This window comes from Berghia stephanieae, chromosome 4, assembly GCF_034508935.2.
Source record: "Berghia stephanieae isolate SIO BIC M18660-M18661 chromosome 4, UCSD_Bste_1.3, whole genome shotgun sequence".
NCBI classification, from domain to species: Eukaryota; Metazoa; Mollusca; class Gastropoda; order Nudibranchia; family Aeolidiidae; genus Berghia; species Berghia stephanieae.
The window spans coordinates 9,837,538-9,851,076 of record NC_088363.1 but is presented as its reverse complement, the minus strand read 5'-3'; the positions used below and the strand labels follow the sequence as shown (position 1 = coordinate 9,851,076).

The 13,539-nt window shown below is 34.3% G+C and overlaps 1 protein-coding gene across 3 annotated transcripts in view; it reads left to right on the top strand.

Annotated features, from left to right (window-relative positions):
- Positions 1-10,693, top strand: part of LOC144970005 (uncharacterized) — a 38,907-nt gene extending 28,214 nt beyond the window's left edge. For 2 of the 3 annotated variants that reach the window (XM_078909146.1, XM_078909148.1), the window contains 6 exons: positions 1,465-1,695; positions 2,098-2,321; positions 4,179-4,297; positions 8,099-8,251; positions 9,560-9,664; positions 10,198-10,443. In XM_078909146.1, the coding sequence (XP_078765272.1) occupies positions 1,465-1,695; positions 2,098-2,321; positions 4,179-4,297; positions 8,099-8,251; positions 9,560-9,664; positions 10,198-10,304 (939 nt within the window). In that variant the 3' untranslated portion in view covers positions 10,305-10,443. Of the gene's footprint in view, positions 1-1,464; positions 1,696-2,097; positions 2,322-4,178; positions 4,298-8,098; positions 8,252-9,559; positions 9,665-10,197 lie in introns of all 3 variants that reach the window. The other variant, XM_078909147.1, reaches the window with a different exon arrangement.
- Positions 10,694-13,539: the final 2,846 nt, after the last annotated feature.

Here is a 13,539-nt window from a genome sequence, read left to right as displayed (position 1 = left end):
TCTTTTTAAATTGCTACGGATAGTTAGATACAAGATTAACTTACTTCTATGTCAGTTGCCACATCATAAGATTTTCTTATTTCTGATGTCAAAACTCTACACACAAAAAATATTTCTTTTTTTTTTGCATTTCATATTACATAATGTTTTGGGCCAAGCATGTTGACCATAATTCCAAATATTCTTTATTCCTATAAAATGGTAATTTGACAATATTATTTTATGCTTTGCTCCTTTTCATAACATTGTTTTATTTGCAAGATTTAGCAACTGATAGAAAATGGATGTTGTTTTAAATGCTGTTTAGAATTTGCCTCCATAATTTTTCTTTTGGTCCCTTTTGGTCAGACTATAATATTTTTTTTAAAACCTTAAATTAAGAATTTTTTACATTCTGGAAAAAACAGGTTTCTAATTCATTTATTCTAAATCACATTTTGTATGCTTTTTTTTTATCTTGTCAGCAGAATTATACTTTGTTTTATATATTTTATTGTAAACATATTCTATTTTCAATATAAGTTACCTTGTTCTCCTACACACCATAAAATAGCAGAATTTTAAAGAAATGTCTATTAATTAATTGGTTCATTGTTTCTTCAAAGGTCTTCAATCTTTAGCAATTTCTCATTTTTATATACTCTTTTAAAGAGAGTTTTCATATATTCTGCCGTGTTGTTTTTAAAAACACAGTATATGTAATGTGAATCAAATAGCAGATAATGTGTTCTTTAATAAAATGGCAGTATTAATAATTTTTCTATACCCAGTTTGAATTTTAAAGACACCGTTGTGAAATTCACTTTTCATTTTTTCATTTGTATTATGAATTGAAAAAGAAAAAAGAAGAAATTTTGGAAAGGAAAAAAAAATGTTTGTATTCCTAACATTAATGAATAAATAATGAAGAAATTGTTTTAAATTATCTTTAAACTTATTAAAAAAGAAGCTAATAATAGGATAAAAGAAAGTAATTAAAGCACACTGAACATTTCTATTTTTTTCCTTTCTTACTCTCTTCTCAGCTATGAGGTCTAGTGGTATGACACTCACCTTCGGACTGGAAGGTCCAGGGTTCGAGCCCTGCTCTGAGCTGAATATAGTTGAGTCCTTGGAAAAATCTCTTTACTCACATTCCCTCACCGGTACTCAAGTGTAAAATGATAACCTGCCATTAACAGTCTTGTCTCTGTCCGAAAAAAATATGTAATATCGCCTACAGTCATGATATCTTGTCCTATGTGTTAGGTGTTGCTGTAAGCTACGGACCTCCTGTATAGCGCTTTGAACATGTCTAGTGGATATTTATATTTCACAATAGAAATGCTCATTTAAAACAAAAAAAATTTAAAATTAATTTTGATATTATTTTTTTTTCGCATGGTAGAAATCGTTTGCTTTCACTTGCACAGATAAAGCTCTTATTCGACACATCAAATTCTTTCTCATGATTATTCTGTACAGGAGGCTGAGAGACAATTTGCTCGTGGAGCACAGGCCGGGTTTTATTCCCAGGGATCGTCCATACCCTCCAGTCTTCCGTCTATGCTACCTGAGAGAGATTTGAACCCTCTGCCATCCCAGCAGAAGGAGAAGGAGAGGATGGATTATGATGATGCCTCTTCAGCCCTTACTAGTGATATACTGGGAAGCGATGCAGTCAGAAGGAAATCCAACACATTGGAGATTAGAGATGTATGCTATTTGTCTTACTTCTAATAATTCCTATCGCTGTCTTAAGACAGAGTAACCTATCTTACAAATATCTGATTATTAGTGTTATGTTCTTGAGAAGGGCGTAATTTAGTCCTTGGAAAATTATCTTCACTCACATTGTCTCAACAAACCCCAGGTGTAAAATGAGTACCTGGCAGTTAACAGCGCTGTCAAAAAAGTATGTAATATCGCCTAACAGGCGTCAAGTCTCATGATCCTACAAATTAAGTGTTGCTGTTGACTTGGAAACCCTTATAAATAAAATGCTTTGAGTACATTTAATAGATATTGTCCTATATTAATACTCGAGTATATTTATAGATTCAGTTTGTCTGCTGTTTTTATCGATAACTATTTTTATCTGTTGTTTTGTCATCTTAGAAACGACACAGAGAATACAGTGAAGTCGGTCGAGACCTGAAAAATCTGTTAACGGATATGAAAAACCTTATATCCAGCCATAGAGAATCTGAGGACGATGCCACAACCAACGCTCTGAGGTCCTCTCGTGACGGAAATAGAGAAACAAGACAAGACAAAACCAGGGTTGAAAGTGATAAAATACCCACGTCAGCTCGGTCTGCCAGTCACATTGATGAAATGAGGTAAAATGAGTTGCCAGTTTGAAGTTTTTAAGATTTCATCGTTTCCATAAGAAATTTTTTTTTAACTTCACTATAAATAGATTTAGAAATAAATAAGTTGCCCTAAATAATTTGCCCTCAGCATGATCAAAAAATGCTTCAAAGTCCTAAAATAGGTTCTCTGGAGCCAAACTTTTTTCAAAATGGTTTATTGAATCAAAGACGCGTGTGCAATTCAGTTGCTGGAGCCAAATATTCCTAATACTACGGATTTTTTGTAGTACTAGACCAGTCTGGGTAAATTTATTTTCTCTCAAGTGTTGTCAAATTTGATTAAAATCTTGTTAAGCCCCTTATTTCAAACAGATACGAGTATTGCCCTATTTTTGGCTCTATTTTTTTGTTTAGGTCAGCACCACGTGGAAATGGTGACCATTCTCTCTCCTCTCTTCCTTAGCACATATTTTGTGCTGGGTGGGGTTCCTGACCTCTCATAGTGGACAGGGAGGTACAGACTGTGTCTTCTATCCCCCTATTTCCGTTTTCCAACATGCTTTCTGTCTTTGTCTTGGAATGAGATTACTTGGCCGGATACCTTGGCTAGGAGGGAAACAGTCAAATGTATAGTTTAGTTTTGGGAGATGAAATTTTTTCCTTGTAAATCATCTCTCTGTTATGCACTGTATTATGTTTTGTTTATGCATTATATATGCTTGGTAAACATTTGAGTGTATTCCTCTTAGTGGGGTCCTGTGCCTGCGTCTGGATGAGACTTTTAGGTGATCTCAAACTAAGTACATTGATAGTGTGCTCTTGGAATCTACACCAATTCCCTATTTGTACCATTCCCCTTTGTCTTACCTTTTCTTGGGTGCTTTAATTGTAATTCTAGAACTTTTTACTATCCATATTTTCCCTTTTTACTGGCGCTGTTATGACCTAAATATGTTGCAAGCACCGTAAAACCCTTAAAAACATAAAAACAAAAACACATTTTGTAGATGATAATACCGATATTATTGGTTTTATTTGCACCTCATGTCCTTTGGATACGAAACAGTGATATGATTATTTCTTTTAAGGATATGATACGGTAATCAACGTTCAATAATATAGTCATTAAAATATTAGTATTGGATTCTTTTGCATTCTGAACTATTCCTTTGTCTTTTAAAAATTTCTCATAGAATCTTGAGAAACTCCACATTCACACCAGAAGGTTGTACCTCAAGTTACACAAATTAATTTTTATAAGTCATTGAAAATTTCAAGTTAAGTCGGATTAACCCACAGTAAATATTTTCCCTTTTGCAAGAATGAATGTTGTATTTTGAGTTTATTATTTTAATGATCCTATTTCGTTGTTTTCATCTCGCATTGTCATTGCAGCTTCAGTGAAAGGAAAGTTATTTTACTGTTTTTTGATGAAAGCAACCAAACGGGTAGATTGCTGGACTGATATTCAAACAAATTTGGTTGGATTTCACGTCCAATTCCTTCCGATTTACTTTGTCCAAACACAGACATGAGTAAAAGCATGGCTGGGTCTTATTGGGCTTTGATAATAACAATATTTTGCAATAGAACAATGTCTTATTAGAGGAAGAAAGGGGAACCTTGTTTACAAGGGTCGTTTAAGGATCGAATTTCTATAAAAGAAACACAGATTGAAGGTAGGAATAGACCAAAGGGCCAAAGCTCAGCTAGTTGCTGTTTTGGATAAGTAATTAAGAAGGTAGAAATGCTGTGACAGAATCGTATTTTTATTAAACTGACATTTGTGAATGTACTTTTTAAAAATGTTAATATGAATAATATTAAGAACTCTTACTTCATAATTTTACAATTTGTTTCACTGCATTTTTCTTCTATCTCAAGACGCAGCCCAGACAATCTTCGAGATTCTTATTTACACAAAGCTTTGGATTTAGATAAAAGCTGGGGAAGCAAGTCATTTTCTGAGATTGATCATCTCTCGGATTTTTCAGCTTATAAAGGTAACAATCAAATTTCTTTTTTTTAACTCTTTTTTACGCATAGTAGAATGGGTCTTGTAAATATTGAACTAAGAAAAGTGAGTGGAGCAGGCACTTATGTCGACAATGATAAGAAATGAAGTGAGTAGAAAAGTGCAAGAAGACAATAGAGAATAACAAGTTTTGCAGTGATAGACAGTTGTACCTAAGACACGACTATTACAACATCCTCTGCCTGAACAAAATTATAGTGAAACAATTCTTATGACTAGTTACAATTTGGCCAGATGACACAACAAATGGAAGTTTAGGAAACTTACAGAAAATATTCTTGAAGTTTATTATCAGACTACCCTTTTTATAAATGCCAAATTTAATACTTTCCAGCCGTCCCTTATACACATTATCGCAAAGAAGCAGAAACCGAAGAGCATCTGGTTGAATGTTGCATAGTAACACGGCTGCCAGGCAGGTTCGTGACTGTACACGAATGCAGCAATGAATTCGCTGCCTGGATAAAACGTCGTAGTATTATGGTTTGAGACTATTAGAAGCTGCTGCTATTAACATCATGACTAAATTTTACTAAACAGAAATGAACATAACCGCTTCAAAACAAAAGAGCAAAACACCAAACATGGAACGTTTTGGACTCAAAACCATTCTTCAGCCAACATCATTTTTTATTTCATGCTTATTTTTTCTCTGCTGTCCATCTGGGTTTTATTTTTATACACAGCGTACACAACGACAACAGTTTAGTTGAGACAGTATCCCGTTCCTGACACCTGCTGACCCGGTCACGGTGAGCGGTCAATCACCGAGAGGAATTTACCTAACGGGGATTGCCGTTTCACTCAATTTAACAATGTTTTGTTTTATTGTCTGTTAGACACCCATATTGAATGAGTTGAAATATCACTACTTGGTATAAAAGTTTATATTTTCTACTTTTACTGTGTGTTTTTTATTTTTTTATAGTATTACTAGATTTCTCAATATAAGTTATCAATGGACGGTAACAAATTACACAAAAAATATAGCGGGTGCAACATTTCAAAAATTAGAGAGAAAAAAAACGTTGCTATGGATTTGTCTGAATTTTATGTATTATAAAGACAAGATGTAAATACTTCTCCTCACAAAAAACGTATTTTTCCTCAACAAAAATATATCCGCTACGAGCATTCAAACTCGTCAGTGTAGTTTGGGGCTGGTCTTTAACTGCATTGCATTGATGACTAATCTCATTTTATTCATATCATTGATAATGCCGGATGCTCTTTTTTTTTCCATTTTTGCTGTTGTTTGGTGACAGGTCTCTGTGCCTTGTTCTCCAAGAAGTCTAAGTCCAAACTTATATTGAGTGATGTGTGGTATGCACTGGTACTCAAGGAGGTGTTGTTTTGGGATTATTTTGTTTGGAAAATATTTTCTGTATGTATCCGTGTAATGTTTTATTGCACTTTGAATATATTGGATTGTGTCTGCTTTGATCGATTTTGTGTGTGAAATAAAGTTGTGCACATGACTATAGGCCTTGTTTATATTGTCGAAAATTAATCCAATACTGCATGCGTCGTCAATGATGAGTGGGTCGTGGGTGCAGTTCTTTGTTTGTTGGATAATTGGAAGTGTAGACTTTTTCTTGTTAGTATTTGTGGCAGTGGTTGCCAATGAATGATCTGCTGTGGTAAGCCTGTGGCGTAATGCGGTATTCTGTCCAATTCAGAGGCAATAGGACCATCCCTGAGGGTCAGTGGCTCGTGCATGAGATTTGAAAGTCTCTCCTGCGTTTCGTAGTTTGTTGTTATATTCTACTCTGTCGATATCAAACATGCAAGTGCAACCCGTTTCAAGGTTGATTTATTTATTATTAGCGTCTTGGCAATGAGAAAATACAAAGAAGCTAATGAGTCGTGTGTTCAATGTGCTTTATAATGTGTACTTTTTACACATAAATTATGAGTGTGCTCCTTGCTTGTCCAATGCCGTGTCAGTCCCATAGACTAAAAGAATGTCATTAGAATAATTTGAACATTTAAATGATTTCTTGCGGGCACGTTTCTATTTCTGTGTTAAACAAATCATACCACATGTCCTACATAATGAATTCACTGCTTGGTTATGACTTGCAATTGTGTGGTCCATGCTGTAAGAGAAAATTCAAAATTGACTGAGCGATGTAAGCAATGATATAGTGAATTAATGAATAAAATGAGTTCTAAAACACTCTGTATTACTTCTCATATCCACGCATACATGACAGCGTACATAAAATTTGGAACAAGAAAAACCAAATACTTCACCCAATTTGGTGAAAGAAAGGGGGGGAGGGGGGGCAGGAAAATTCTAACAAGCAGTTGAGCTAAGTTGAGGCCCAACACACAATGTCATTTAAAATTAAACATTAGCAAGATAATTCAAATTATGCAATTTAAAAATCAAATTAACTCATCATTGAAAAAAATAAAAAATAAAAATATAATTAACAATAAAACCGCAGCGAAATATTACGTTTCAAGAACAAGGCTAAAGAGGTAATATCATTATTACCTGACCTACCGCGGAAAAATAATCATTACAAAATAATGAAAACTGAAGAGTAAATGAAACTTACCTCATTTCGTAGTAAAACTTGTGCCTTGTGAATCACACCAAAAAAAATTTGAAGCTTATAGCAACGTTTTTTTAGAATCCTGAGGTAATTACAAGTAATTTTATTTAAATGTTATAGAAAAATAGGTGAATTTGAATCACGGCTTGTGGAATAAGTACTGGAGATATTGAAATAAAAATTGGACCGATGGAAAGAGGAGGTCTGCGAGAATTCTTTGCATTTTGGGTGGAATTGCATCGTCACGAAGATCGTGAGGTTAATTGGTACGGAAATCATCCATTGGTATCACCCAATGCACGTCAAATCTACGTTCTGGGAATTGATATCGGCTGACCGCTGTTGACCCCGGTTACCTGTCAGGTGAGGTTACGTCGGCGCTCGGAACAGCGGGAAACTAAACGGTCAGATTTATAGTGCAGTTTAGACGCCGTGTATTTATATTTTAATTTCTTTTTTTCTTTTTGTTGTACTTGGCTGAAGATTTTGGGTCCAAAACATTCTCTACTTGGTGTTTTGTTCTTTTTTGAAGCTGTTATGTCTGGGTGGGGTTCCTGACCTCCTATAGTGGGCAGAGAGGTACATACTGTGTCTTCTATCCCCTTATATCTGTTTTCCAACATGCTCTCTGACTTTGTCTTGGAATTAGATAACTTGGTTTTAACCTGGCCCTGGTCGGAGTCCAAGCTGGGAGGGAAACAGTCAAATGCATAATTATTGTTTTGGGAGATGATATTTTTTTCCTTGTAAATCATCTCTGTTTTATGTATTATTATATTTGTTATTTTGAATGTATAATGTAAGCATTTGAGTGTATTCCTCTTTGTTGGATTTTGTGCTTGCGTCCGGATGAGACTTATAGGTGATCTCAAACTAAGTACATTGATGGTTTGCTCTTGGAATCTACATCTGATCCCTATTTGTTCCCGGATCCCCTATGTCTCACTTTTTCTTGGGTGCTTTAATTGTAATTCTAGAACTTTTTACTATCCCATTTTCTTCCTTTTTACTAGCGCTGATATAACCTAAATGTGTTGCAAGCGCCGTAAAACCCTTAAAAACAAACAAGTTGTTCTATTCATTTTTGTTTATTACTTTTTACAATCCACAGCTTCAAGTAGTTTAGTATCACTTTGAATAAATTGTATAAGTTTTTGCAGTAATAAGATTTTTAATTTGATAAATGTTGAAAATCATGTTACCAGATTGGCAACCCAGAAGCTTCTCTCTGTCCAGACACAAAAGCTGGGGCAGCGACCTGGATTCAACATGCAATACAACCTTTGGCACGAAAAACAGCATGACAGATTTCTCGAGGCTCAGTCACTCAGTAGGGAGTCCACAGAAAGAATTCACAGGTTTGGACGGATTTAAGTATTTATAGAAATATACTCAAGAATTGAGACCTACCTCTTAAAGAAGCTGTTATCACATCCTTATTATCCTTTGTGCAGCTCTGTGGTCTTGTGGTATGACACTCGCTTTCGGATTGGAAGGTCCTGGGTTCGAGCCTCGCTCGGCGCATAGTTGAGTCCTTGGAACAGATCTTTCCTCACATTCTCTCACCGTCTCTGTTGGAAAAATTCCAACATCGCCTAACAGGCGTCATGTCTCGTTCTTCATGTTACGTGATGCTGTTGGTCCGGGAACCTTTGTAAAGCGCATTGAGCACATTTTAGTTGATATTGCGCTATATGAAAGCTCTAGTTCTTTTTTTATTATAATGAATAATAAATAATAATGGTATAGACTTATAGTACGCCAAAAATCCCTTCATTTGGAAGGCTCTAGACGCATAAAAAAGATTAAGCCCCAAAACAGTGCACGAACGATGCTAATTATACACATAATCAAAAGAATGCCTTTCAGAATAAAAAAGTCTTCAATCGACGCTTGAAATCCTCCAGTGAAGACAAAGAACATCACATGTGGTAGCAAATTCCACAACCTTGGACCAGAATTCTGAAAGACGCGTTCATCAAATAATACCAAAAAAAATAAGACTTAAATTGTTCAATTTTCATGTGGATACCTTGGTTAGGTAGAAGAGTTGGTTGTTTTTGTTTGTTTGTTTCTTGTCTGTTTGTTTTTTTTTTGGTTGGTTAGGGTTTTTTTGTGTATTTGTCCAAAGAATAAGTATATGCTTGATTAAAAAAAACAACAAAACAAAAACTTTGAGATTTCCATTTCATATGAAGCATACTAATTTCTAATTGGAAATGTCCGGAGTTTTTCCCAGTTTCTATAGCGTGAAACAGACAATATGAATTGCTTGCTACCCTTTGGATAGCACCCTAGTCTATCGCAAAGTACTTTCCACCAGATCAAGCAGACTCAGCTACCCAGTTACTGCTGGGTCGACAGGGAAGTCAGAAATCTCGACCGCACCTGGGATCGATCTCTGTCCCTTTGATTGTGAAGCAAGTGCTCTACCAACTGAGCTATCGAGATCTCCAAGGCACCTAGATTATGATATCACCATGCGTACATTTTGAGGTGGAATTCACCATTACTGTGATTGGGATTTGTGAATTTCTTACCAAAAATACAAAATCATCAATAAAACAGTCTGACAAATCTTGATGACTTCAGCACCAATCAAGCGAATGACATGTTTTCCATCTTCTTCTCTGTCTAATAATTTCTTAACTTACTTCCTACTTCAGGCACAACAAGTGGAGTACCAGATACAAAGGAATTGTGTCGACGTTTGGAAGACAAAATAAATAGCTTGACTCGAATGGGAGGAAACTTGCAGAAAGAAAATAGAGGTTTGTGTTCTGTTCCTGGTGTCTTCTGTCACCAAATTGATTCAAAAATCAAAATGCACTGCGAGATGCACCTATTTCAAGTTGACCTAATGAGCATAATGTCACTGGGTGGAGCATTACTTACTCTTTCTCTCTGAAGTCGTGTAATTGCATCATCCCTTTAATTGTTGATCATAAACACAAGATTAATGACTCATGGTCATGCAATTGTGGATTTTTATTGCATGCTTAACTCACAAAGGAAATGATGAACAAAAAGGATAAGGTGTAATATATAGATTTAAGGAAATAAATAGATAAATCCCCTTTTTTCATCCCATAGGGAAATTTTATTTCTCTTTCAAGAGAAGAATAGAATTACCCAGATTCGCTCAAGGCTACACAGTGCAAGGGGTATTTGAACCTGGTACCTTTCAGGTACGAACCAAAATTGAGCCACACTGCCCCATCATAATAATGATATTTAAACAAAATATTGATCAAATGTCAACTTCATATGCCTGATATATTTTGTCTTTGTTTTGGATTTTCAGAAATGGCCAATCTGATCGACCGTCAAGGGGAGAAGTTAGACACAGTGAAACAGATTGAGAGGAAGGCAAGAGAGACAAAGGTGTCAAGTAGCAGGCAGAGTCGATAACAGTTTTAGCAGTTCTCCAATTAGCGAGGATTAGGAAATGATGACAGCATAGAATGTACTCAAAAATTGGTTTCAAATTTCAATTGGAATCAAATTCTAATTCCTTTAATAAAATGTAATAGGACTTTTATATCACAAAATCTACTCTTAATGCATTCTATCCCTGTGCTTAGTACCCACTTTACTGAAATATGTTGTCACAAAATTCAACAGCAAAAAAGGCAGGAAGTATTCTAAAAGTAGGTAGCCTTGAAACCCCTTAAAATTTTGGGTATCCCCTGTCACTGCCTTAATCTGTCCAAGATGAGGTCAATGAGAATTTCTATCCATCTTAAAAGATTTTATTTGTTTTGTTTTTTTCAAAACGTAAAACCTTAAATTTAAAAAAAGATATCAAGAAACCTTACAATCGTGCTACAACAAAGAGTTATATAATATATTCCTATTTCAATAATATATACCATATATATATAATATACACACCCCAAGCGTTTTGTTGTTTCACCTCGCATTGTATTGTCCAGTCTTCCTAACATTCCACAATGAATTTGACATTCCGTCCTCGACATCTCTCCAAATACCTTTTGTTTCCGTCCCGACTTCCATTTTGTGTGATACGCATGATCTAGGAGATTACTGAGTGATAAGTACAACTCAGTAAAAATGCATTGAATGAATTATCATATTCAAGTAAACCATGTATATCTTAATATTTATGATAAATGCTCTATTTTACTATGGTTGCTAATCATTGAGAAGAGAATTTAATGTTTTATGACGCAAACTGGGTGATCATTAAATAGAATGTATACTTATAATTACTGTATATTCAGCTCATATATCCTTCATATATGTGTGTGTGAAATTATTTAGTCAAGCTAATACAATTGTGTATGCAATTTTGTTCCTATGCAATATTCATTATAATGTTATGTGTATGTACTGCCCATCTAATTATCACCCAATAAGCGGCTGTGTCTACTTATTCATGTTTCAGCATAGATATTACCACAGTTCATAAGATAATTAACTAGTTAGTATCAGTTGTTGACATTCAGATGTTTAGGATTTCCGTACGGGGATTGTGGGAAGGCTGATTACTTGTCTAGCTGGTCTGATAAAGGGAGACCACTCTAGCTGTGTCTTCTGACCCCCCCATATATATAATATATATATATATATATATATATGGGGGGTCAGAAGACAAAGCTAGAGTGGTCTCCCTTTATCAGACCAGATAGACAAGTAATATATCTGTTTTCCCTTTCCTGGTTTCTTTCTGTTCTTGTCCAGGATTGAGTTTATGAATGAGGTCACTGAGTTTTGACCCAATTCAGATGGGATTCTAAAATTAGAGTTAGAAGGAAACTGTCAAATGTGCAGTTTCTAATTTGTGTCATGATGTTTTTGTTTTCTCCCTCTCTCTCCCTTGTAAATTATCTCTCTGTTACACTTATTGTAATACCTTTTCATTTTGATAATATATGGATAGCCTTTTATTAACACAATATTTTCCCTTTTTCATCTATATAACGAGTCGTTACCTTTCAGATTCTAGCACACTTTTTGGCTTCTCCCGAGAGCGTGCTAGAATCCAATGAGTATTGTACTGTTCCTTTTAATGTTTCATTATGATCTTTGTCTTAATATTTCTATGCTACCTTTTTTTAGAGCTCATAGGTTCTATCTAATCATTTTATTTCTTTACTGTCTTATAATTTTCCTGAAGTCGTTTTGAAGGTTGTATGTTTGACTGAAAGTTGTTATGTTACTGTTAAGCCCATTGAGCTTGTTGAGATAGTCGCTATATAAAATCTATATTATTATTATTATTATTATTATATATTATATTATTATTATTATTATTATTATTATTATTATTATTATTATTATTGTTATTATTATTATTATTATTATTATTATTATTATTATTATTATTATTATGGTGCGAGCTCTATTTGACCTTATGATTTTTTTTATTTCTGTATCTCATAAAGTAAGTAAGTAAGTAAATTTTTAACAAACACTCACATTTCTGTTTTGAATTTTCTCTTACTTTTGATCCTTTTGACCAGAAACAATACAAGGTATAATTTTATTGTAATTAATAAACCTGATTATAATACTAATGATAATAATATTATATTTCCTGCTCTATTGTTTAATTTTATAGTGGGATACTGCTGTCTCTTTAAACCAAAGAAATTATAATTAGATTTGTTGTTTTAATTTTACTATTTCTGTATCAAGGAATCGAGATTTGAAAGTTTTACTCAATTATTTCAATACAGCATCCAACCCTGATTTATTTCACAATTTTTGTGTAGGTTTAACCCTCTCCTCACCAGCCATTTTCAGAATTTTCCCCAAAACATCATACCCAGCGAACACAAAAACAGGAAAGGAACAAGGACATTCTATACATAATATTGTTCGACAATATGTGGTCGATTACAGAATGTTTTTATAGCGATAGCAAAAGGAAATCAAATCTGGATGAGAAAAGTGATGGTTGCATCGTGACAAATGTGACGATTTTCCAATAGGTGGTAAGGAGAGGGTTAAAATTGTAAATGGATGAATCTCAAAATCTCTCATAAATCTCGAATATGACAACTCCATTTTCTGATTTCTCTTTTTGTACATCTTATTCATTTGGCGGAGTGTTAACCTGTTGACCAACTATATGAATTTAGTTTGAATCCTCTGTAAGATCGTTTTTTCTTTACTCAAGCTTTTTCGACCAGGAAGCTGGGGCTAATTTTGACCTGGTTGAAAGTGCTTTATAAAGAGAAGACAATAAATATCCTCTCCAAAATGGTTTAAGTAAAGGTAAATAGAATACGTTGAAAAAAAAATATTTTTTTTTAATCTGAAAAGGTATGAAAATGACGATGTCAGACAAGGCAGGGGTTTTCAAAAACTTTAACTATGAGGAATTACGGAAGGAAATAAAGGCGAAATTCGTGCTTTATAATGTTTAACTGTTTACATATTCCATTGCTACTTCTTCTTTTTCTCCTTCTCCTTCTCTTTCTTCTTCTTCTTCTTCTTTTTCTCCTTCTCCTTCTCTTTCTTCTTCTTCTTCTTTTTCTCCTTCTCCTTCTCTTTCTTCTTCTTCTTCTTCTTCTTCTTCTTCTTCTTCTTCTTCTTCTTCTTCTTCTTCTTCTTCTTCTTCTTCTTCTTCTTCTTTTTCTTCTTCTCCTTCTCCTTCTCTTTCTTCTTCTTCTTCGTC